Source organism: Equus asinus, chromosome 5 (genome assembly GCF_041296235.1).
Source record: "Equus asinus isolate D_3611 breed Donkey chromosome 5, EquAss-T2T_v2, whole genome shotgun sequence".
Classification (NCBI taxonomy): Eukaryota; Metazoa; Chordata; class Mammalia; order Perissodactyla; family Equidae; genus Equus; species Equus asinus.
Window position 1 is genome coordinate 41,274,990 of NC_091794.1, and position 26,987 is coordinate 41,301,976.

At 39.1% G+C, this 26,987-nt stretch overlaps 1 protein-coding gene across 13 annotated transcripts in view; it reads left to right on the top strand.

The window, feature by feature from the left end:
* Nucleotides 1–26,987, top strand: part of PEX5L (peroxisomal biogenesis factor 5 like) — a 209,296-nt gene that overhangs the window by 140,306 nt on the left and 42,003 nt on the right. For 7 of the 13 annotated variants that reach the window (XM_044771129.2, XM_044771127.2, XM_070509371.1 and 4 more), the window contains 4 exons: nt 2,204–2,398; nt 5,289–5,415; nt 6,334–6,430; nt 15,874–15,969. In XM_044771129.2, coding sequence (XP_044627064.1) covers nt 2,204–2,398; nt 5,289–5,415; nt 6,334–6,430; nt 15,874–15,969 — 515 coding nt within the window. The remainder of the gene's footprint in view (nt 1–2,203; nt 2,399–5,288; nt 5,416–6,333; nt 6,431–15,873; nt 15,970–26,987) is intronic. The other 6 variants (XM_070509374.1, XM_070509376.1, XM_070509373.1 and 3 more) reach the window with 1 other exon arrangement.

A 26,987-nucleotide genomic window follows, 5' to 3' on the forward strand; every position in this document is an offset into this window, starting at 1 on the left:
TTCATTTATTCTGAATGGTGAGAAGCAGATATAGAATTAAATTAATACTCACCAGTTATTATTCTGTAACAAACGTACTTCCTGTGTGCAAGTAGATGATTCCTATATAATTTGCTTCTAAAAGAAGTCTGGGAGCAAATGACTAATTCCTAATTGTTTGTACAATTAGTAAAAAGATATGTATGGCATTCCAGAGACTTTTTTCTGTTATAAGGAAATCACGGTGGGCCTAGGATCTCTGCCAATGTAACGTGGCCTGGAAATTTCTGTGTAAACATTCAAAGGGTATGAAATGTGTGGCATCCTAGCATATCTTGGCTGCTTGCCGTGCTTAAATTTTAGACATAAAGGCAGGCAGCTTAGCTCTGAAAGCCACTTCTTTCTTCCACATTCAAGTACTTGCTAGCCACAAAACACTCCTATCTCAGGGCATCTTAGCGTTGGAAAGTGGCTCCCATCTCAGAAAGACTCGAATGGGATAAGCTGACGCTTTCAGGCCTTTTTATGATAAATTTACTTCATAGCATCTTCTGTAGAGCCAATATCTTTGTCTCATCCTCCATTTTATTCCCGGTGGGCTTTCCTCTTTCTTTCAGTGTATGGATCTGATTCTTGCCAAAAATAGAAAGGAGCAGGGAAAATAGGAGATAAAGGAAAAGGAAAGAAAAACATCACAAATTGGCCACCAAAGAATGGAAATAACGTTTATTGAGTACCTATTGTATGCCTGGCACTTTACGCATTCAATTTACAAATGAGATAATGTAACCTTCATATCATACCTAAAAGACAGACTATTAATTCCCCATTTTTCAGATGAGGAAATTAAAACTCAGAGAGGTCAAGAAACTTACTCCAAGTCACACAGCTAAGCAGTGGTAGAGCCGGGTCTTTCCACTTCACCATCAACATCCAACCACTGTGATTTGTAATTGAAATCAGAAAGCAAGATTATTGAGAGTAAAGCTTGACACACTATCCTAAGGATCCCATAGGGCTGGTTAGCTCGTGAGGACCACGCAGTACTACAGAAATCCTGGTTGTGAGCTCAGTTGAGCCCTAAGCCTGCCTTGAGTGCAAGGAGGAAGCAGATGGAAGAGTGTTGAGGCATCAGCAAAAATCCATTCCCTACCAAAAGGAAAAGCCAGGAGATCAGAGGAGGAGTGGGGCAGTGGTTGTTGCAGATGGTGCCAGGGAGGGTTAACACAAGGAGTTTCTCTGTCATTTTGGTGGCTTTTGTAAGCTGGCTGGGTGAAGAGATCCCAGGCCAGGCAGCCACCAGGCTGGTTCAGAAGCCAGCCTCTCAGGTGCCAGGGCTGGTGGAAAGGTGAGGCGGAGGGCCCCTCTCTAATCGAAATCTTCCATTTCTCACAATGGGCTAGTCAAACACCAGTTGCTTGCACCATAAGAGAAAAAAAGGAAGACTTACAAAGCCTGCCTTTTTAATTCTCATTTTCCTAGTTTGCATTTAAACAAATTATTATTTCTGCCCTCATTAGAGTATTTAATACAATGTAATCAACCTGCTAGGAAATAAAAGTGTAACCATTTTATGGTTTGCTACGTTGAAATTTAAATTTGCATATTAAGCAGCAGAGGTATTAACATATGGACCTATTCATCAACTGTGGATTATAATATACCTCTCTAGTGTGAAACCAAACAGGGAGCCATTTTCTAATTGAACGGCTTAATTAAATAAAAGATGATTGACAGCAATCTTTAATACTCTCTATACTTTAGTAGTTTAAAATTAATACACAAAGATGTTTAGAAACTTCACCAAATCTTCCTCATAACTGTTTTGCAAATATGTTTCTGAATATGATAGATTGACTTCTCTGGAAAAGCTGCAATCTAAAATAAACCTCTCTATAAATAAAGCAAAGCCATTAAGTAAATAGTACCTGAACTCGGATTCAATTTTATCGTGTTAATTTCATTCAAACCTTCATCACTGGGAGGCTGGTCCAGCTCCTATCTTGTGGATTTGTACCAGGCCAAATAAAGGAGGGCATGCCACTCTAAACTTCCCAGTCTAAATACAAACTGTCTTCATAAATCATTGGTGACTTAACTTAATTTGGTGCTTCTAACCTGCACTACAAGCACAAAATCCTTCTGTAGCAAACTGAAACCTATTTTTAAAAAATAATTTCAGGATAATGAGTGGGCTTATCATAACCTCTTCGGTCTCTGATAGTTTTGACCACAGGCTTGGATCTCCTTGACCTGAGTGAACCCGTCTCTCAAACCCAAACCAAAGCTAAGAAGTTGGAGGCCTCATCGAAAACCTCATCCCTCAAGAAAAAGGCTGATGGATCTGACCTCATCAGTGCAGATGCTGAGCAGAGAGGCCAGCCCCTCCGAGGCCCGGAGACATCAGCCTTAGATTTAGGTAAGGCAATAGCTTGTGTCTGTTGATGCTCACCCTTGCCTTGAAACAACAAGGAAGTTCCACAAATGACATTAAAACCGTAGGCAAAGCAGTAGAAAAGATGAATTCTATCTAAGAAACAGGGCAGGACACACTTCGTTTTGCTTGGATTAAATAGCAGCTGGGGAACTCAACTTTGCATAATTGATGTACATTCATTCATTTATTTATTCAAACCACATGTATTGAGTTCTTGATAAATGGCAGGCATTATACTAGGCACTGGAGTTACACATAAAATTAAGACATGAATCTTACTCTCTAGGAGCATTCAGTCTAGAGAGGAAGAAAGATAGTGGAAAGAGAGAGAAAACTCTAACCCAAGGTCCAGAAACAGCTAGATGGAACAGTAATGTGTAACATGCATGGGGATACGTCTGATACAATCATAACAGGTACCATTTATTGCTGGCTTACAATGTCCAGAACTGAGCTACACAACTGACATGTATTAGCCCATTAACTCACCACAATTCTTTGATATAATTGAGGAACCAGATTTCAAAATTAAATAACTTGCCTAAGATCTCAGTTAGTGTGAGGAAGAGCTGGAATTTGAGCCTAGCTCTAAATAACTTCAAAGCCCATACTTTTATCCACTGTACAGCTTCCTGAGAAAGAAGACCGTCACCTCAGCTCATGGAACCAGTCAAATTAAGCTCTCCTTTCTCAGGAGAAAGAAATATGGCAGGTATTTCAGAAAGCCAAGGGGAATACATATCTCTCCAGATTGTGACTGACTGGTGTGTACAAGTACACATATTTGTGGGTGAATATTCATAAAATAAGCATATTAGTAATGTAGTTATAAGGTTATAGAGATTAAATGGGATATCTATGTGAAATCGCTTGGCACTGTAATATGTACATGTTAGATGGTCATGAATTAATAAGAATACAAAAAAATTCAGGAATACAAACATAAATAACATAAGCTCTCTGCCCCTTAGTAAGTTTAGAGTCTACTGGGGAGATGGAAAAATGATTAAATGATTTTAATAAACTATGAACTATATGCTGCCATAAAGAGAAGCCCAGGTTAGTTACTACATGAACAGCTTCATAGAGCCCCTGACCCGGCCAGGGGGTTGTAAAAGGTGTCTTATAGGAGGTACTATGTGAGAAGAGTCTTGAGGGATGAGTAGGGATTTGCCAGATGAAAAATACGAATCAGAGAGAGGTGGGGAGAAGGGCAGCCTATTCCTGATGCAGAAGAGAAAGGGATTCACACACAAATAGACAAACACAGAAAGACGTCTTTTCAAGCACATGCAAGTATTGCAGTAGTATTCAAGAATGGTAGAGTAGTGAGAAATAAGTCTGAAAGTCACCCGGGACCAGATAATGGAAGTTCTCGGATGTCATGCATGTGTTTGGGGAAAGGGCAGGGTTGAAGGATTTTACTCAAAGGAGTGACATCAACAGATTCTATTTTAGAAAAGTTCTTCTCTAGTAGGTGTGTGGAGAAAAGAATGGAGGCAGAGACCAGTACAGACATCTAAGAACGTGACAGAGGGGATAGTGAGAGGGGGACAGATTCAAAAAAAATTAAAACAGGACTTGTGGACTTAGTGAATGTGTATGCCAGCAAGGAAGACATATAGACTGTGCCAAACTCTGTGATGGGGACACAAGAGGGGAAGGAGGGAAGGAGGAAGTCAAGGCAGAAACTATCGAGTTTAGTTTTGACTTTGTTATATTTGAGGAAACTGTGGGACTTCTCTGTGGAGATGTCCAACAGACTGATGAATATATAGATCTAGAACTTGGGAAAGGGAGCCAAACAGGAAATGGAGACTTGAAAATCAGAAGCCTATGAATGGATGTGGCACTCATGGGTGTGGATGCGATCACCCAAGGATAGATCATTGAGAAAGGGAAGAGAACCAACACATTGTTCAAACCAGTCGCATGCACAGGATCTCCTCTCCCCTGCCACATCCCTCTTTGAGGCCTCTTTGGAGGAAAACTTTATAAGTATCTCCAACACTTCCTTACCATCAATGTGTTTAGTCAACTGTACAAATGAATAAATGAAATTTTTACATTTGAAATAAGGATATATTGTTAAATACATTAGAATATAGCAAAATAAACATGTAAATGAAAATTTCGTTTCTCTGCTTTTGAAAAAATGCCCCGTGAAGAAGTCACGAAAGGAATTAAAGAACTTTAGAGGAGATGGACTGCAAGCCTATTTTTAATAAATGAAAACACTGACTCCTAAGGTTGTTCAAGTGGCTTGTTTACGGTCACACACCTGTTAATGAGAGAACCCAGCCAGATTCTTTAGCTGCAAGAATTAAGCCACAGGGAGAAAACAGTTCTACCATTCTCTTGGCTTTCTCCATTGCCTCCTTTCTCTCTATCCCCATTATAAATTCCCTCCTTTGGTGACAAATTAAGGAGTCTATACAAAAGCTGTGAAGAGTGTTCCAGCTTCTTTCCACCCCCTTTTAACAACAAGGTTATTCTCTTTAAACAGAATTTCTTTCTAGAAACATGGCTGAAAAGCCTCAAAGCATTAGCTGGAGGCTGATAGGATAGTAGTCCATATGCTCCTTCTGTATCAGAGCCCATGGGATCGTATCCAGAATTAAGAATGCACACAGCTCTTGAAATAGATTCAAGGTTGTTTAGCTGTGAAAGCAACCCAATTTCTCTTAGTAGGTCTCATTTTTATTTAGCTGCACATGTTTTAATTACTTTGCATGCAACCTTTTGTCTTGGGTTTTGAGAGCATCATTTGAGTCAAGTTTGCTTGATGAGAATTCTCAGTCTTAATTAATCTCTCTTCTGTCTGTACCTCATGTTTTCCCTCTTCCTCCTCACTCCCTTCCTCTCTCCTTAGCAGACATTCAAACACAACTGGAAAAATGGGATGATGTTAAGTTTCATGGAGATCAAAATAGCAAGGGACACCCAATGGCAGAGAGAAAATCATGCTCATCTAGAACTGGATCAAAAGAACTCTTATGGTAAGATATTTTAGTATCAGAAAATGGCCTTTTATGTGTCAACTGTGTGGATATTTCTCTCATGTACTGAAGTAACCAATGAGTTAAGTCAATCCAGACACTTTGTGTCATTGTAACCACCTGTATATCAATATTAATTGTTGTGGCATCTACAAACTAAATTAATTCATCTGAGTTGTCAAATATTCAGCCAATAAGGATTTTGGTAGGTTCGTAATTCAATATTTGTTGATAATTCTCTGAATGTGTAACTGAGTTTATCAATCAAAATAGGTGCATTCATGTGTTTACATATGCATGTGTATTCAATATATTACATGAATGATAGTTAAATTAAATTTTTCTGGTTACCCAGGTAACCTTTTCTGACTTTCTTAATGATCTATTGTCAGATAAAGCACTAATTAAGAATAATCCGTGGATGCCCATGAGAAAATGTGGCCTCCTGAGTTTTACCATGTTTTTAAAGCTTCCTAAAGGGCATTCTGTTTCAGTCTCCTGTTGCCCCTGACACATTTCCATTGATTATGACATTTCAAATTCTATATAAAGATCAAATCACATCTGAGACACTTTGTGAGAAGCTCCCCTCCCCAAAAAGATACTTTTCAATAAAGCAGAACTTCCTATAACAAAAACATTTATTTACTTTTTATTGCATTTCTTTACTTTTTGCACATAGTTAAACTAAACTCTAAATCAACCAGAGACAGTAACACTTAGTACATTGCAGCCACTTACACTCCGAACCTTGTCATTATAATAGAAATATATAAAGTTTATCTTTTTCATCAAAATTCTGATGAGAGCTTTGTTACCATGGTTCTCAATGATCCAAGTTAACTAGGTTCCTTGGCTGGGTTTCTAGCTGAATTTATTTCTCAAGGTGCACTGATTTCCTGCATTCATCCCTTACAGGTCCTCAGAACACAGGTCCCAACCAGAACTGAGTGCTGGGAAAAGCGCCCTCAACTCTGAGTCAGCTTCCGAGCTGGGATTAGTGCCTCCAACACAGGTAACAAAAATGATTCTTCAATCAACCTATATTTTCTGATAGATAATTTCTATCATATATATTTTGCTTAAATTTTGCATAAAAAAGTTTGACCTTTTTTCTGCATTTTGTATTTCATATGCTTTCTTATTCAGTATCCATCTCAATGCTTAAAATCACTGATGGTATATATATATTATATATATGTATATACTTGGCTGGAAATGTGTTGATTAATTCACTGTGTACGTAGCACTTTTTCCTTGTTCTTCCATTTACTGTTCTGTTATTTTGCCATATAAAATCTGTTCTACTCCAGTATTAGCACTACTTATGTAACAGAACACAAAGAAGAGGAAATTACATCCTGAGTGTTCATTCACATCCATGCCCTGTGGAACAAGGTACTTATACATCAGGATCCTAACTGTCACGTTAAAATATACCTTATGCTAAGGGATGAATAATTATAATATTAGCAGTAATGATAATACTCAGAGCTACCGTTTGTGAGTACCCACTAAGCATAAGGGACTTTACTATGTGCTTTTCACATGTTATAGCTAATACTCAAATAATCCTGTGAATTATTATTAGCCTCACTTTAAAGATCTTTTAGAGAGTCCTGGTGAAGTCAACAATCCCTTTTCTGGGGCACCCAACCAATCACTAGTGAAAGTGGGGTGTGACCCAGAACTGTCTGTCTACTACTTGGCTCTCGACTCCAGGATAACCCGTTTGTCGATAACTAGTTCTTTCCTATGGTTAAGACTGTGCCAAGAAGGCCAAAGTCTGTCTCAATCTTTTCTTTCACTCAAACCCTTTACAGGGGTACAGTCTTGATCTAAACCTACGAAGATCTCTTAAGAAATGTGTCCACATTCACGCACTCTACAATCTCCTTGAAAATAAGTGAGACAAAGTGAGCAAGAGAAATTTTCTTGAGTTTACTAGATAAGCTATTTAAACTAAGAGGGGAGATATATTGTTGGAGGTGTGATAAAGGGATAATTATGATAATAGCAAGTATTATTGAATGCTTTGATAAGGTCTGCTAATATTTATTAGCTCATTTGAACCTAACAAATGGCTCTATGAGGTAAGTTCATTTATTACTCCCATTTTATAGAAGGGGAAGCCAAGGCACAGTGAGATTAAGAAACTTGTCTCTGCACCCACAACTAGTAAGTGACAGAGAGGAGGAGGACACAGAGAGGAAATGTTGAGGAAATGCAGAGTCTCTGGAAACCTTCCTAGGGCATTAATAGCACCCCCACAAACAGCTCACCCTTCACAAGAGAGGGGTGCGCCCAGAACTCTGCTGGAAAACAAGTCAACTAACTTCCAGAACAAATAACCCTAGGAAGCTTAATGAATTGTAAATATAGCATGAAAATGTATTTTCTTCCTCTATGTTCATTCTAAATGTATCTTTCTTAAAAGCAAATTGATAACATTTATTAGAGAAACATTTCTTAATAAGTGCATTTGAGATTTAGACTCAGCTAAAGTAATTGGTACTGTTTTGTAAACTAGAATCCTTGGAACGATTTAATGTAGCACTAGAATGTTTGCTCCTGCAGCAGGGGAGACTTGGCACAACGGGGCTGCTCTACTCTGAGCTGGAGGAGTGGAAGATCAGCTGGGGTCCTTGGTTGCCATGAAGACCCACATTCATTTATCTTACTATTCCGGTGACTGCTACTCTCCTGCTGGTTGTCTGATTTCATCCCACCAGATTGTCCTTCCACTTATCCACCAGTGTGCCTTTAAGCAAACACCATGTGCTTTGGAAAATTTGTATGAGATTTCTGATATTTTCCTCCACGACATAATTTAAAATGCACTGTGACAGTTCTCGGTCTAGATAAATCGTAGCAAATCTTTTTAGAAGGTTACCAATTATTTGTAAAGAATTGATCCCTTCATTTGTTTTTTTAAAAACACTGCATGATTACTTATCAAGATTTGCCTAAACTAAGGAAATTCATAATCTGTTAGTTTTTAATTCCAGCCTATGGTTAAATTAGGAAAATTTCATGAATTTGGGATTTAATCATCTGAAATACCAAGTCGCTCAAACGCAGCAGCAAGAGAATACACTGATTAATCTATTTGTAATAAAAGCCAGAAAGATGTTTTCACTGTTAGTAGCATACTACTCTTAGATATATGATCTCTTTACATAGATAAGGTGATGAAGGTAGTATAAAAGTTCAACTTAAAACTGACTTGCAAACCATTCAAGTAAACAATTCCAGCTCACCAAAACTTGTCACTGCTCCGCTATCTCTCAAATCGTTCACAGGGAAGTCAAGGAAACGTTATCTTCTCTCTCAAGTCAACGTAAATTATCTTAGGGTCAACAGGTGAGGAGCTATTTACAAGCCTTGTTTAAAAATCATATTTCAGAATCACAAAGAGAATCGAAATTCACAATGAGAAAAATTCTGTGAGTTCATTTTCTTTTCAAGTTGGGGAAAAACTAGTCTAGTCTCTTTCAAATACTGTTTTTGAATACACTAATCAGAGTGGCAGATTATAATAAATTATATAATCTCTATATATTTAAGAATAAAGTTTCTTGACACTTATGCAAACTGTGTAATTAGTATTCCTTGGAGTTAATTGTTTAAAGAAATCACGCAATCTGAAAAATTAGAAAACATTTGAAGAACTGGAGAAAAACGCAGAAGGCAATGATGTAAAATTAGCTTTTTCCTTAAATGGCTTGAGATAGTGGTGAGGCAAAAGCAAAAGAACCCAACTTCTGCTGGAGAGTGATGGTTCAAGCATTTCTTTTTCAAATCTGGACACTGGAAGGAGAGCTCCAAGGCAGGCTCTTGCCAACCTGAGTTGGACTTCACAAGAATGTGTGGCAGCTAGGCTCTCCAAATCCTTAGTCACAATCATGGAACTCTCTTATTTTGCTGACTTTGGCACAGCAAGTGCTTCCTTCCACACAGTCATAATTCCATCAAATTGGCAGTATCCCAAACCAGAACAATTTAAACTTTAAGATATAAGTGCAGATATGTTTTCTAAATTTTTTAAGCAGTAATGTAAAAGGAAATGCATGTTAATAGCTGTCATCTTACACACTTTATTACACATAAAGTGTGTAATATGAGATATTCTAACATATTATTTGAAATGGTTTTAATAAGCTTGGGAATTAATATGCCCATTTCTTAGAAGAGAAATGCATCTTGGAGAGCAGAGGTAATTTTCCCAAGATGGGGAAGCTGAGGAGAAGAGGCTCCAGCCCTCCTATCACACGCATCAGCTTCTAAAGCCCTTGTTCTTAAGCACACACCACCTCGTATCAGCCACATCAAGCTTATCCGCCTGAAAGAACTCACAAACCATCTGTTTCCTTTCTCATGGCAAGCCCTGATTATTACTTAAGTTTGTAGAGTTAACATGAGCTAAGTGATTTTAAAGAATAGTTATCACTTTCTTCCAGAAACTTTGTAAGATAAATTAGAATTATCATCTGATCTGAGGCCATATACACTTTTGTGCCTCCCCTCCCAAATTCATTCTCAACCTCTTACTCTTACAAATGCTGATGGCTGCCATTTCATTCCACTTCAATTCAACAAATGTGGTTGAGTGTCTACCATCCATAAGGCCATAAGCAAAGCAGTTAAAAAGTTAGAAAGAGGAGTTTGGTTATAAGAAGTATCAAGACCTTTAAGTCTAATAGAAACAATTAGATCATACACTATAAATATGGTTTTGCTTATTGGAAGATGTTGAAGGAGCCACATCAATATCCCTTTTCCCCTCCGAGATACACAGTGAGCTACCAATGAGAAAGGAAGCAAGCAAAGAAGGAAGGAAGGAAGGAAGAAAAGAAGGTAGAAAGACAAGGACAGTAGGAAGGCAAGAAGGAAAGAAAGAAATCTGAAAGATCACTTTCAGCTTAGTAGGAAATCTGCACATAGTAGGTACTCAACAAATACTTGTTGCAATGAAAACGTAAGAGAATACTAACAAAAAAGGAGAAAGAACAATGGTTGTCAAATTTACCAATTTGAAAGTAGAGGCTAATGGCTGACTAAAGCGTGGAAAAATTAAAAAGACAAAATTTTATTCATTTATCATTTTTGAAGCTAGTTTCAAAAATAATTTTTGGTTATGCCTGATAGTAGACTGTCCATCCCTTTTCAAAATCAGCACTGATTTTCCTTGGTGTTCTACAACATAGAATTTCATAGTTGGAGGGAGATTGGAACCGTATGCTGCCTGCCTAGCACAAAGCTCTAGGAATTTGCTCTTGACACATAAGCTACAGCTTTTTTTGTGTATCTTCAACGATAAATGTCTGTTGATTGATTAAGGAAAAAAATCCTGCCCGTCTCAGTGAGGTAGATGTTATCTGCTCCAGTGTAAGGATCCAGCTGGCCTCCATTAACCACTTACAAAAGTGCTCTAAACACAGATTTTTTTTAATGAATTTCTAAAGTCACAGCTGATAAGCACTAACCAGAAAGATGATAACAAAAGCCAAGTTTTATTGAGCACTTCCTGTGTACTGAGCATTCTGTGTGTGTATTTACATGATTATTGTACTCAATTCTTATATGGACTCTGCAAGTGAATATACACTTTGCCGATAAGAATACTGAGGATTGGGGAGATTAAGTAATTTGTCCAAGGTCACCAATGGCAAACAGTAAACCAGGATTTGCCCCCAGGCAGCCTGACTCCAGAGGTCATGCTTTTAATGACTATGTTATACTGTCACCCAAGGTCTCCTAGTTGCTGTAGATGTTTTTCTTTTCTACAGTTAAGCAGATCGCTTGTCTCCTTCAATTTCTTTTGAAAAGATCCTGAGCTTTTGTGCAATGTATTTTGGTGGGAGATCTTTAGCAGTAATCTAAAGGCAATCGCATGAGAAGATGTGAATGACTGACACAGAGGTTAGCCAACTGGGTTAAGCTAGGACAACCACAGCCACAAATACAGTCATTTTCAAGTCATAATTTTGGTCACAATCATAATTTTGAATAAAAAAGCATAAAACATACTCTTCTTAAACAGTTATTTAATTCTTCTTACCCTTCGCTCGGTGCTGATCAGAGCAATCAACAGCTGGGGAAACTAAATGCTTTCTTCTCTGGAGAGTGTGAGACCCTAAAATCCAATTAGCTTAAACCAATTAAAATGCTGTTTTTAAAGTCGAGGTACTTCCAGGAGGTTGCTGTAACTGTGGAGCATTTTTCAAAATCATGCAACAAAGACAAGAAGTGCCTGCACCGGCGTACATTTGTGAACTCCAGAGTTCCATCTCCATACACGTACTGCCAGTAACTAGATCAGAAGCTCTCATAGTGTGGTCCCCAGACAGCAGCAGCAGCAATCAACTGAGATCTTGTTATAAATGCAGATTCTGGGGCCCACCCCCACACCTACTGAACCAGAAACCCTGGCGGTGGGGCCCAGCAATCTGTGTCTGGGGACCTCCAGGCGATTCTGCTGCCCACTAAAGCTTGAGAACTAATAGAGCTGTCGTGCTGCCATAACAGCTGCTACTCAATCTTACGGGTGTCATTGTGTCTTTGACCATTCCTCTAGTTAAGTACTAAGCAATGTCTGCAGTTTATAGGCACCACTTCTATATGTTTATTACTTACATATGTTGTCCCATATTACTGTTTTCATGTATAATGAATCAGATGTAAAAAAAAAAAAATCTTGGTTGAAAGGAAGTCTTATCTTCACCATGTGCTATAATCTATATTTCATCCTCAGTCCTAAACCAGCATGTCTGGGCATGCTGCTGTGCTCTGAAAAGTTTCAGAATCTTTAGTTTCATACTATTCTCAGCTTGAAAACTGCCTCTGTTTACATTCAGTATTTGCCAATATTTATAACATTTACGCTTCCCCGGGCAAAAATCAATGGCTTTAAAATGTGAGATATATAATACCTGAGTTAGTAGTAGCCTAAGGCTTTTCTAACAACATGGAAAATAGCACATACCTAAAGAGTAATTGTACTAGCAAATAAAATTTCATTTGCACAGTAAGATTCTATTTACACTTGCTGGTTCAAGCGGTAGAGAGAATATGTAAGTCTAGAATCCTGAGATTTTGCCTCTTCTTCTTGATGTATGGTGCCCTTTGCAAACCATGATTCATAATCCGCTTGGGTCGTGAAACATTGATGAAGGGAAGCCGGTGACAGTGATGGAGTTAGGTTAGGGCAGGCTTCACAAAAAAGACAGCTCATATTTCACTGGTGAAAAGTACCTCTAATGAAAGGAGCTGCCTTGGGATAAAAAGATTAGTGCTTTCTCTTTCTTCTCCTCCCGCCATTCATGGGTCATTCATAATATTGTTATATAATTGCACAAAGTTTATTTCTTACCCTATGTCTGCCTTTTTAAAATTTATGTTTGCTTATTTTATTAATGAGGGAACCAGCAGGAAGACAAAAGAGTTAGTTCCAAACGCAAAGGATTAAGGAACAGAGATTTATATAGCCAATTATGAAAGAAATGCCGAAATATTTGCCGAGTTTGATATAAGATTGGGTTAATTTCCTACAAGACAGTAGTATCATATCACCTTTGGGGTAAGTCCTCTACCAGGCTGTAACATCCTAACAACTTATCGATTTTAAAAGGTTGTAAACCATCTGCACCTTTATATTTGTTGATTAAATATATTATGACCCAAGAGTGTCAGATGAGGGTTGTGGTGGGCTGAATGGTGGCCCCCGAAAAGATAAGTCCACATCCTGCTCCCCAGAATCTGTGATAGTCAATCTCACTTATGTTTTTGGAGATCCCTCCCCTCAACCCTGCCTCAAATGTCTGCATTGAAAGTAGCAGCTTTCACGGGGGCCTGGAGAATAAGAGAGGATGCTTGTTCATGGTGGCCATTGAGACTGGCCAACCCAAGAGTGAGGCAATAATGCCTAGGCAGGCCTGGGTATGTCCTTATCTCCCTCCCTCTTCTGACCACAGGCACGCCTCCAGAGGTCTCACCTCTGTGCTGCTCACAGGCCTTGCTCTTTACTGGGCACCCCACTAAGGCATCCTGCAGCCCTTCCCCACCACCAAAACCAGGGCAGTAGGGGTTTGCAAGCATAGATCTCTGCCACTCTAGGCACAGGACAAAAAACAAGTCCCCTCTCAATCTCCAATAGACCCCCCTTAGCCTCCTGGGTTGACCAAGAAATCTTGACTGAGTTCCCATAGCTACCATTCGGGAGTAGGGGAGAGAAATACCTTTTATTCGTTCCTTCTTATATTCCTTGACAACATATTTTAAACAAATATTTACTGACTATTTATGGAGTACCTACTGTTTGCAAGGGATACAGCAATGAAGCATCACAGAGATACATAAATTAATGTTCCAATAAATTAACATTTAGTGTTCATTAATGCAAAACACAGACTCAGACTGTTGCTTATGCTCAAAAGTATTCATAATAATTACTTCATTATTGTTTTCAGCCCACAATATTCTTGAGGGCTTCTTGGTTGAGTCTCCCAACATCCATGAGCCTTTGAGGAACAGCTTTTCTATATTTTGCAGCTTCCTAAAACAGCCAATTGAGTACAGCCTCCCAGGAGAGGCAGTATAATGCAGTGATTATGAGCATGGCCCCGATGCACCAGCCCTGCCACTTACTACCTGTTTGACTTTGGGCAAGTTAATTAAGCTCTCTGTGCCTCGATGTCATGGAGTTGATGATAAGAGCTACCTCATGGGTTGTTGAAAAGACAAAATGAGTTATAGTATCTAAAGGACTTGGAGCAGTGTCTGGCATGTCATGAGCCCTGATATTACCACTGTGTAATGATAAAAGAGGGGGGTCCTCCTGAGGACCAGTGATGATGGAGAACAGATGAGAAGCAGCTGAGCTGTATAGATGGTAAGTGCTGAGTGAAGGCCAAAGTTTTGCTACAGAATGGTGGTTTTCAAATACTATTGCTTTTCAGCATCACTCCAAACTTTTCGAATATTTAATGCCCAGACTCCATGCCCAGAGATTTTTAATTAATTGGTCTTGGGTGGGGCCCAGGCCTTTGCAGTAGTTCCCATAGAAGTCGTGGGTGGGCGTCCCTGCAGGAAGAGCGATCCAACACACCACAGGCCAAGGAGCCACACTGTCCTGCAGCAATGGGGAGACTCGGGGGCACATGGGACGGGACTTGTCTCCGTAAGCCTCTCTCCTGCTACTCCCAAGGCCCAGCTGCCCTTATTGGCACGCTCCCTCATCCTGCCGTCTGTAGGCATCCTTGGGCACACAGCACCTGTCAGGCCCTGGGCTGGGTACACAGAGTATAATAGTTACCAGCCAAAATCGTACCCCCACGGATCCCACAGCTGAGCGAGAAGATGAACAAGAAAATGAGCATTACATGGAGGAAAATCGGAAACACCCTAGATGCTCATGGAAAGAAGTCTGTTAAACTACAGAATACACTTACTGAGAAACCCCTGGGAAAAGAATGAGGCAGATCTTTAAGTACTAAATGTGGAGACTCTCCAAGATATATTGTTGAGTAGAAAAAAGTAAACTACAGAATAGCATACCATTTATGTTTCAAAAACATTTTTGAAACACATTATGATGTTCTATCTATGGGTGCATAAATATACATATGTAACTGCAAAGAAAAAAGATCTAGAAGTACACCTCTTATTTTCCATGACAAATTTTCTTCAGAAAGAGCGTATTTATTATTTATGAAATTAAAAATTAGTAACATTTTTTAGATTCCAGCAGACTCTTTGGGGGGGGTGTTTTCTGGAACTATTTGCATTTAGCTAAATTAAGATGTATATGATGTATGTCACATTGCCTGTTAATTGTGACAAAGCAGTTGGCATTATCAGGTATGATTTTATCTAAGTGATTATTATTTAACGGAAAGCAATGTCCTGAGAAAATGGGACACGAGACAGAGGTGTGCCAAGAGAGGAAAGGGAAAGGAAAGAAAATTCAGCATGAAGACCTGCTGTATTTATAAGGAGAAAGACCTAGCAGGCACCTTCCATCTCTGCAGCTTTCACACTTTTACCTGAGGCTAGACCTCCTAATAAGCTGAAAGCTCAAATATCAGTTTCCAGGTCTAGCCTTCTAATGGAGGTTCTGCATCACAGCTGTGTCTTAGAATCAGATGGGGAGGCTTACTAAAATGTGAATGCCTGGAACCATGACCAATGAAAATAAGATCTTTAGGAGGTCAGACCAGGGTGTTGGTTTTAGTACGAGCAGGGCTGAGACCCACTGTTAGAAGAATCATGCGTGCATGCTCACACACATTTTGGCACCATCCCAATTTGGGCAACATCATGCTTGCAAAGTATTCCAAAAATGATATCAGTTGTTGGTGGCTCTTTAACTCTAGGGGAATATGGGAAAAAAGAAAAATGTTTGTATTTCTGTATTATGTGATTCCAATATTATAACACCATGTGTTTGGCTTATTTCAGGCTCGACTGACCAAAGACCAGCGCTGGGGAAGTGCATTGCTTTCCAGAAACCACTCCTTAGAAGAGGAATTTGAAAGGGCAAAAGCAGCAGTGGAGGTAATTTTTTTTATTATTGTTTTTCTGTTTCCTGTTTCTCAGAGTGGAATTCAAAAAATCAAACTTCAGCAGGATACATGTGAAATGGACACAAAATAACCAAGATTATGATTGTTAGAATGAGACTTGTTACGAGAGAACCTGGACTTCCCACCAGGGGTGACTAATAGATATCCCTCGGATGCCAATTCTGTGATAGATGAGCAGTGACTGGAGTCCTGGCTCAGAAAGAACTCTGAGCCTCGTCTGGCTTCCATGAGGAACTGATGCTATGCATTTGCTATGCCTCTGTAAGGAGCCAAGTTTCCTGCCTGATGTTTTTCTTTCTCTAGCATCTAGCACAATGTCTGAAACACAGAAGGTCTTGCTGCCTCTAAAGTATTATAATTTTCCTAACTGGATGAAAAAGCCATGGCTGAGATATTCTAGCCAGTGGATATCCCATCTTGACTTGAGCCATAATTTTTTACTGCTGAGTGTCCAAAACAATGACAATGTTGATAAATCAAATGAAATACTTAATTTGAACATTAATTTCCTTATTTAGCCTTCTAATGAGAAAGAGATAGAGGAAGAAAGAAAGGAGAAAGGGAAGCCCCGAAAACCAACCTTTGCTGTTTTTTACCGGTTTCCTTTTGGTTGGAATTGCAGAGTCCATCACAGATGCGATCTATGATACTCATCAAAGCTTTGCTTGGTTACTATTCGAGAGTGGAGCTTTTCACCGAACCCAAGTATGAACTTCTTAGGACCTCTATGTCTACTACTGATAGGAAACCTTGGAAATTGAAAGTATTCCTGTAACGTGGTTCATTTATGTGGCTGTCTTACCACTAGAGTTTGGATAAAATTATTATACTGTGGGCAGTCTTTCAGTAACTTCATACTTAAAGTGCAATTAAATCATATTTTCAGTTTAATATTAAAAGGATTCTTTATATTCTAAGAAATAATTTCAGCCATAATTTCATATCATCATTCAGAAACCCAATAAAAGAACACTTTTATCTCATCACAATACAATCCACCCAAATTTCTTCTTTTAATTTTAACCTTTTTTTAGTTAAAAAAAAAAGTTAATGCATATTTCGAGCTCTTGAATTTGATCAACTGATATATTTGATTGCGAGCAGCTGAGTTCAATCAAATTGTTCAACTGCCTGGAGCCTGTAGTTCAGTTTATCTTAAATGTAAATTTTTCCAGACTTAAGAGCTGATTTAAATTTATCTTTTGGATTCCTACTGTGTGCAGCACATGGAATTAGCACTAAAAAGAAGATTGTTTAGAACCATAGAATCTTGGGTCACTAAAGACATTAGAATTTATCTGGTCTCATTTATAATGAGAAAGATAATGGGTTCACACTCAAAAGAATTACAAAGTAACATATCAACAAGGAAAAAATTATGCAATTATCTATCTATCTATGTGTGTGTGTGTATATACATATATACTCACAAATCATTTCCTCTCAATTTTGATAGAGACCTTAGAAGTCATTTATCCCAACCAGGCACACAAAACAATATTTTTTTCTATTCAAACATGCTCTATTTCTACTTGAACACTTCCAATTAGGGGAAACTCATTTATTTTCAAGAAAATTTATTTCAGTTTTGGACAATCCTAACTATTAAAAAGCTCTTCTCTGTATTATCCTGAAATTGGCCTGCCAGCAACTTCCAGTTTTGCTTAGTCTTGGCTTTGCCCTCTCTGGAACAAGGCAGAATTGGTTGGAAACCTCCTCTACATGCCACCTCGTCCCACGAAGCCTGGTCTTCTCCTGGCTTCTCCTTGTCCCTTGTGGGAATTGAGAGACCCGAGCTGTTATTCCAACTTGCCAGTAGTAGCTAAATAACAACATGCATCTTATCAACCAATATAGGCCTCTCTTTCTGCACCTCTATGGTCTTTTCCAGCTACAAAATCCTAAGAGGCTCTAAGTTACTTCAAACGGTCGTTTATTCAGCAAACATTACTGGCTGTCTACACGTGCTGACTGCTGAGCTAGGTACCTGAGATAAAGAAATGAGCCAGCCTTGATGGGCTAGCTAACAACAGCAGGGACCAGAGGACCAACTTTGACAAATCACTTGCTCCCTCTACTTTTGTTTCCTCATCTTTAAGGTGAAGGGCTTGGATTTCTAATCCCCTAAAACCCTATGAGTTTATGGCTTCAAGAGAAATAAATAGTAAGTACAGAATTCCCAGCAAATCAGAAAATTGTAAGCAAATTTGCTCAGCTGGAAACCTGGAACTGAGAAACTTCCTTAGGGAATGAGGGAGGATGATGCCGACCAGAAGGTGTGAATAGGTGTGGAGAAAAGAGCTGTCCGGGGGGAGAGACTATTTCACTAAGCTGATGGTAAATCAGACCTACAAAACTGCCCACATATGTGGACTGTTTACTTCCCGACATCATTCTTATCCAAATGTAATCTAAATTCATAGTAGAAGATGAAGTAAAATGCATCAAAGAGTCTTGTCCTTTGATCCAGCCACTTCTTAGAATTTATCCTGAAGACATAATCATGAAAGTTCACAATATTTTGTCTGTAGAATTTTTTTAAGTCATGAAAATTTGGAAACAGCTTGAGTGTTCCCTAATAGAGAATTAACTAAATTATATCTCTACAGTAAAATGCTATATAACCATTAAAAACTACAATATAGAAAAATATTTAAGATCATGTAAAAATGTCTAGTAATAATTAGAATAATAATTTTTATACTGACGGTTTTGCAATATGACCCTAACTTTGTAAAATGATGATAGCGTAATATCTAACATGTTAGAGTATGTACTGCGAGCAAGCCACTGAGTCAGCAGCGTTACATGGATCCTCCTTTATCCTCACCGCAGTCCTGTGAAGAAGGTAACATTACTATTCCCGTTTTGCAGATGAGAAAGTTGCGACTTAAAGAGATTGCAGACAGTTATGTGGCACTTCGTAAGCAATTAAGATAGATTGAAAAATGAACAACTCTCGCTTAGCAAGTTACAAAGCTATGGTTTTCACTCAGACTCCAGGGCCCATATTCTGAATTGCTATACAGGCATAAAAAGAGTTTGTGCCCAAATGTTAACAGTAGTTATTCCTGGGTGGCTGGATTTGGAGTGATTTTATGTCTTCCGTTAACTTATTTTCCGAATGTTCCATCATAAACATGTATTATGTTGGTAATCAAGGAAAATGAGGTAAACAATAGACACTCCAGTGGGATATAAGATTTGTAAAAGAACTGAAAGTGCCTCATCCTTCGTTTCAAGACAAATAAAGAATGGCGCTGCAGATTGGCTTCCTCAGAGACAGTTCTAAACACTAGGAAGACCTAGATGAAAATCATGCCTGGAGCAAGTTGAATTTTTCCAGTCTCCATCTTATGTTTTTATCTCATCTGATGCCAATATTCCATCACACACTCTATTCCATTCTTAAACTCTAATTATTTTTGTCATCATCCTGCCTCATGACCTGGCACCTGGTCCCCTTTCCAGCTCTTTCTGCTCTTCAGTCCCCTCATGGGCTAGGGACGCTGCCATTCTCGCTTTTCTCTCGCACAACAACCTCATTGCCTGCTGTCCCCACTCTATCTTTCTTCCGTGGGGAATGTTCTTCCCCAGATCCTCATGTGCTAGACCCCTTCTTGTCATTCGAGTTTTAGGTTGAGTGTTGACACCTCAGAAAATCTGAACCTGACCACCCAGCTGCTATCACAGCACCTAGAGTTTTGTTTTTCATCCTTGCATTTGTCACTTGGTCTTTTCTCGACTGTTTTTATTTATTTGTCTTTTTGTTGTCTGTCTTTCCACTTGAAAATGTAACCTCCATGAGAAAAGGGGCCTTGTCTCTCATTTACCACTGTACCCCAATATCTAGAACAATGACTGGTACCTAGTACGTATTCGATACATATTTGTTGAATTAATGGATGGATGGCTGATTGTTAATCACTTAATATGGGCAACACTTCTTTCTATCTATTGTTACATATAAAGTGTCACATCACCTCCTAATATAATTGTTACATATAAAGTGTCACATCACCTCCTAATATAATTGTTACATACAAAGTGTCACATCACCTCCTAATATAATTTAGTATCTGCATTTTCATAGCTGCTGTAAACAAATGGTTCTGTCTGTGACATACAGGTTTCTGCCAGGGACTGTCCTGAAGTGTCTTCTGTGGTTGTATTGGTCTCAGTGTCAGCCAGTGAGACACACTTATAAGAATTCAGGCGGCACCAGCCAATCTTGCCATGGAGTAACGATAGGCATGTTTTCTGTTTTACATGGTCCAAACTAGTTTTACTTGTATTAAGTAATACCTGATAACATGCCATTCAACTAATGTTTGAGCTAAAATACCCTAAAATACAATATCTTCTGCTGGAGAAAAGACAGCTAACACCACGTGCACAGTTATTGCATATTGTAAATCACCCGGGGACCTGTTTATATGCAAAGGCTGACATTGCTCAAGCTCAAATTGAACTGTTAGATCGAGTAAGGCCTTGTCTGGGTGAGGCTTTTTGCCTCTGTATCTTATGTTTTGCTGGAAAATCACTGCAAGTTCATCTCTGCTCAAAGTATCATAATTTTAGGATAAAGAGCCAAATATTCCAATTCTGAGCTTTAAAAAAAATGCATCCCCCCGAACAAGAAGGGAGAGAAGCTTCCTCCATGTTTCCTCCTGGATTTTCTTCCAAGTCAGCATCCTAAATGCGCTGTCAGCTGCAGCAGGTCCCTAGGAACAATGAGCACGGAGGCACAGAAGTGAGGGGCAGGGAAGGAGCCCGGAGCTCAGTGAGGCCTGAAACTGCCTTCCAGGAATGGAGCTCCCTAGAGAGAGCAGTGCTGTGTCTGCAGAGGACAGAGAAGGTCAATGGGCAGCCGGTACACCTGCAACCCCACACCGAAAATATCTCCTTTATCTCCGTTAGCAGGGAGGGAAAGAGCCCACCAGCATCTGGTGTTATGTTTAGCTGGTTAGCTGCCCCGGCCTTCAAAATAAACTGGATTTAGCAACCAATTCATCAGACACACTTAAGCTTCTTCTATGGGCCGGGCACTGTGCTGGGTGCTAAGAATAGAAAATTAAATAAGACAGTCTCTGCCCTTAAAGCGCTTGGAGAATCACAGGTATATACGCAGCTCAGAAATCACTCAGGTAGAGCTTGTCACGTAGTGTGGGTTTACGCATCAATCTCCACACTAGACTTTGACCCCTGACAGGCAGGACGGTGGATCATTCTTCCTTATGTTCTCAGCACCTTTCTGAGAGTCTGGTGCCGAGCAAGGCCCCACAAATTTTTGCTGGATAAATAAATGAACAAATTAGCAATTTATTCCTCCAATGCATCTATTTCAGCAAAGCATCTCTTCTCTAACGGGTGTTTAAGAAATATCACAAGCTTTCTGGCTAATAGAAGATGAACTTTGTGGCCCTGGAATCAAAGTCACATTTCACTTGGCCCCAGTGCTCTTATAATGCTTGTCGTATGCGGTTTAATCCACATTTTCACAGCTCTCCTTTTACCCCGAGGGAGGTATTCTTGGGAACAAATTTTGAAAAGAAATAATGAAATACATGAATGAGGAAAAATGAAGATGCATGGGGAAAGGAAGGTACAGAGGTCAGAGGCAAGGAAAAGAATAAGAAGAATAACTCTAAATCCTTTTGGCTAATTAATTGAACCCATTAAATTCTCCTAAAACATTTAAATTCTAGAGCTCTGAACTCCTCTCATGCCCCACTTCTCTTCCCTTTGAGCTTCACTCGAGATATTGCTTGTAACAGTTTAAAATGTCCACAGATTCTTTGATGCTCGCTTCAAAATATGGAGCTTAGTTCTCCTCCCCTCAAGTGTGGCCTGAGCCTTAGTGATTCACTTCTAATAAATAGAATAAAGTGGGAGTCATGGTGTGTGACTTTACAGATTAGGTCATAGAAGGTAGTGTGGCCTCCTTCTTGCTGCTCTCTCTCTTGGATCACTTGCTCTGGGGGAGAACCAGCTGCCATGTCACAAGAACCCTTGGCAGATGAGGAACCAAAGCCTCTACCAACAGCCAGCGAGGAGCTGAGACCTCCTGTCAACAGCCACATGAGTGAGCCATCTTATAAGTGGACCCCTCAACCCCATTGTGTCTTGAGATGACTGCAGCCCCAGCCAGCTGCTTTGTTCCATCCAACCTCATGAGAGATCCCTAGTCAGAACCCCAGCTAAGCTACTCCCAAATTCTGACCTTCAGAAATTGTACAAAATAGTAAATGTTTGTTTTTTTTTTTAATGTTTGCTATGTGTTGGGATAATTTGCTAAGCAGATAGATAATTATTGCTTTGCTGGGCTCCTTCCACCCCCCAACTTTGTTCTGCTCCACTGATCTCTTCCCCATCTCCATCCCCAACACATTTCAGTATTACAAAAATGGGAAGATTACCCTAGTAGCACAGAAACAAGGTATTCATTCAGTCTAGAATGTAATTTTTCAAACTATCCCCCCTCCCATTTCTACTGGTCTTCAACCTGTCTTCTCCGATCCTCAAGGGAGAATGAATAAAGACGTTTTTGTGACAGTCCATCTTCCTTAGGGGCACATTCATCCCTTCACCAAGGATCTGGTCAGGGATTGCCTTTTGTTCCTCACAGTACCTAGGCCTCTCTTCATAACAAGCCTCACTGAAAGTTACCTCCAAACTTTCCATTTCTATGTTCAATCTCAAAGAACACAGCCCTCAAGATAACTCCTCTTCAGGCTTCAGGCTAACTTCGCGTCCAGCAGCACTGTATGAAAAATCACAGGCAAATTGGTATTTACTGTTTGAGAACATGGATAGTGAAAGAGTTTAATACTAACAACTCCTGTTCTAGAAATATGGATGACCCTCTGTCTCTCTCTGTTAAGTTTAACTAGGAAATGCCATATCCAAAACAACACAACAGCTAAACCCAGCTCTGGTGACATAAGCTTAAAAATTCTTTCCATATAGAAAATTTCTTTTCACCTGAAGTTATTCTGTGTGTACTATAGATCTGATAGGCATCTCAGAAATATTAAATGACTGAAGGAAATTGGAGACCATTCTTGAACTGCTTTTATTAATATAGGATTATGTAAGAAACTGCTGACTTGAGTGCCCTCCTACCAAGGAGATTATCTGTCTGTACCACCCCCTCATATTTCCTCTTGCTTTCTATGACAGTGTCACTTCTTTGAAGTAGGTGGAAGAGATTAGTGGATTAAACACTACTTAAATTGTTCGGACTTCAATTCAATATCCAAAAAAGAAAAAAATCTTGTGAAAATATGTGAAAATATTCTTTGGGCAATATTGAAGGAATCTTGAGGTTACTGCTTAAGAGACAGATTTCCTAAAGCTTCGTATGTCATGTTAGCTAACATGCTCCCCACGTCAAATTGTAGATAAAGATAAGATGTGTCATGTGTTCACTGGGAAACTGGCAACTTTACTCTCATATTGATTCAATTTCCTTCCATTTTAAACAAACAAAAATTGATTTCCGAAAACAACATGAAGTATTGATGAGAATTATTGTAGAGTGACGTGATAAACCGTCATAGGTGATGTGGATGAAAGTGTCAAAAGGTATGAGATAGGCTTAGATAAACTTGTGGATAAGTGATCTATTTAAAGGAAAAGCGATATTCACAGTCTACCTCCAATTTTTTTAAGTCGGTGTTATAGGTAGTTACCATATTCTTTCACTGTCCCTTAATATCCACTGTGTAAATACTAAAGTAGTAAAACCTTTGACTTGACCCATTCTAACAAAACCTCAGTTATCCACAGATCTGTCTTCTAGACCAAAATATTTGTAGACAGGCTCCAGACCAAAAAGTAGCTTGGGTAAATTCCCTCAACTTCAAATCTGAGAAATACAGGATCTGCATTCTGGGCATGATCTCGTCAACAAACAGTTCCCGAGCAAGTCAGGGAGAAGAGGGTGGACATGAAGAGAGAAACGCTATCGGAGCCGGCCTTGAGCAGCTACAGACTGCTCTGGGCGTCTGTTTGTCCACTGGCAAGACCAGGACAATAATTTTTATCCTTTCCTCCTCAAAGAGATTCTCTAAAGATCTGCATGTTCAATACCCTATTTTTATCAAACAGTGAAGTCAGGGATTAAAATAGTTCTAGTCTTTAGTTCAAGTCAGTAGAGCTATCTGCCTATTTCGGTTTTGAAAAACTTTTTGTAAATAAAATCAAAATTCTGGATGATGAGAGACTTCTCTTCAGATGACAAACACTTAAACTGCTCGTTGGTTTAATAAGTAAAACATCAAACACACAACCGTACAGAGTTCAGTGGAGAATCGGTAGACTCCCTGTGGGCAGAGCAGCATCTTGAATTTCCTTTATTCATTTGACTAAAGCATGTAATATACCATACAATGATGGGTACATGGTTGATGCTCAACACATGAATACTTCCCACTGATTAACAAAGTGCTCCTTTTCCATGGAGTGACCAGTTCTACCTCTTCCTCCCAGATGATCAATTGTCAGTCTCTTAGATCTTGTATTAGTCAGGGTTCTCCAGAGAAACAGAACGAGTAGGATATATAGATGGAGATAGAGACAGAGAGAGATTGAGATTCATTATACAGAATTTGTTCACACAATTATGGAGGCTGGGAAGTCCCACAATCTGCCGTCTGTAAGCTGGAAACCCAGGAAGTTTGATAGTGTAATTCCGGTCCAAATCCAAAGGCCTGAAGACCAGGAGAGCCGATGGTGGAATCCCAGTCTGAGGACAGAAGACCAGTGTCCTAGCTCAAGCTGACAGGCAGAGAGAATGAATTCTCCCTTCCTCTACCTTTTTGTTCTATTCAGCCACTCGAAAGATTAGATGATGTCCACTCACATGGGAGAGGGCCATCTGCTTTACTCAGTCCACCCATTCAAATGCTAATCTAATATAGAAACACCCTCACAGATACACCCAGAATAGTGTTTAAACAAATATCTGGGCACTCCAGAACCCAGTCAACTTGGCACATAAGACTAACCATCACAGATCTTAATGACATTTCTAGAGGACCTCAGTCTTCTCTGGAACCTCTGGTACTGTCCGGTGAGCGATGTCATAGGCCATCTTAGAGTCTGTGCCTCATACCAGGGATTCATAAGCCCCACCCCATCACCACAGAGAAGAGGCTGAAATCCAGAGTTTCTAAGGGGCTTGCCCAAGCACAGACTGAGGATTACTGGCAGACAGAACTAGAACCCACATTTGCACATTCCCTTGGAGCTGTTGATAAAGGGAGAAACTTCTGAATTCAGATAGTAAACAATATTAAAAATTACTTGAACTTGAAATTTGGTTTGGAGATGTATTTTTCTTCTCTTACATCAGATTTCTTTATTTAATATATTGATTTTAATTTACAGTAAAATTACTTGATATTCTTTGAAATGCACAGTAACACCTGCCAAGGATAGCTACTTTTAATGGACCAAGAGGGTTGGTGGTATAGAGAGAGAGTAAGTAAAAGGCAGAGAGGTGTTAAAACATAGCTGGAAATTATCAATACCATACATGAGCCACATGCAAATAACTGGAGATGAATTTGATTTCCTGTGAAAAGCTGAATTTCATAGTGAAATCTGAGAATAAACGGTTTACAGGGATATCCTATCTTAGTTAACTTGTAGGCAAAGGATAAAAATGGATAAAAAAAAAAACCTCAAGTCAAGCCCAAAAATCAGAATATTATGTTTATTAAATCCATTTGCTTCCTACATCAAAAAGCTTGGAATCTAAAAAATAAAACAAACAAATAAACATAAAACAGGAGCAGACTCATAGATACAGAGAACAAACTAGTGGTCACGAGAGAGGAGGGGAGTGGAGGAATGGGAGAAACAGGTGGAGGGGATCAATAGGTAAAAACTTCCAGTTATAAAATAAGTCACGGGGATGTAATGTATAGCATAGGGAATATAGTCAATAATACTGTAATAACATAGTGTAGTGTCAGAGGTAACTACACGTAGAATGATGATCATTTTATAATGTATAAATATCAAATCACGGTTATATACCTGAAACTAATATAATATTTTATGTCAATTCAATAAATTTAATTTAATTTAAAAAAAGAAAAAAGCTTGAGTAGTCATAGAAAAGTGATGAATGGTCAAATATTCTATTTCCGGTCTTGTGTATCTCTGGAGTAAAAAATGCAGCTATTCAGCATTGACTACCTGATCTGACTGCACAAAGGAAGTAGATAGATCACTCTATCCTTAAACCTAAATGCAAAAAATGATTTCATTTTCACAGAATGAATAAAACCAATCTGAGTGTGTTTCCTGCAGTTAAACTCAGATGTATTTCTGTGATGGTAACAGGGTGTTTATTGAAGCCACTGATGTAGGCCCCAAAGTAAAGAACACATTTGAGAAAGCCACATGTGAAATTCACCACTTCCTTGTCTAAATCATTTCTTATGACTCATTTGGTATTCTAAAGATAGTCTTCCTTTTCAGAATAAGCTGTTTTTGATACTAAAACATTCATTCTCTATCTATCATCAAGAGACAATGAATTGTGAGCATCAGATTTAAGTCACCTCATAAATTAGGTTTTAGTTTTAACTGGCCAAGTGGCAATAATACAATATGGTCTTCAAAGTTGGAATCATTTCTCCCTTTAGTGGTTTGATTTTATGGATCCACCAAATCATAGTGATTATTTGGATCAATAATAAAGATATAGCCCATTTAAAATAATAGCTGTGCATCCTTCAAGTTGCCTGGGATGGGCGGGAACACACACATGCGCTCGTGCACACACATGCACAGACCACTGTAAATTTAGGTAAGGTCCTGACTCATTCAGGCAAAGATCCCAAGCATAATGGAAGTGAAGTGGCCACAGGAGTGGAAGCAGATGCAGCTTCCCCATCTAGCTTCCTCTAGAGTCCCTAATATGGGTGTGCAGCTGTGTGACACTAACTCCACATGGCAGGCCTTTTACACTTG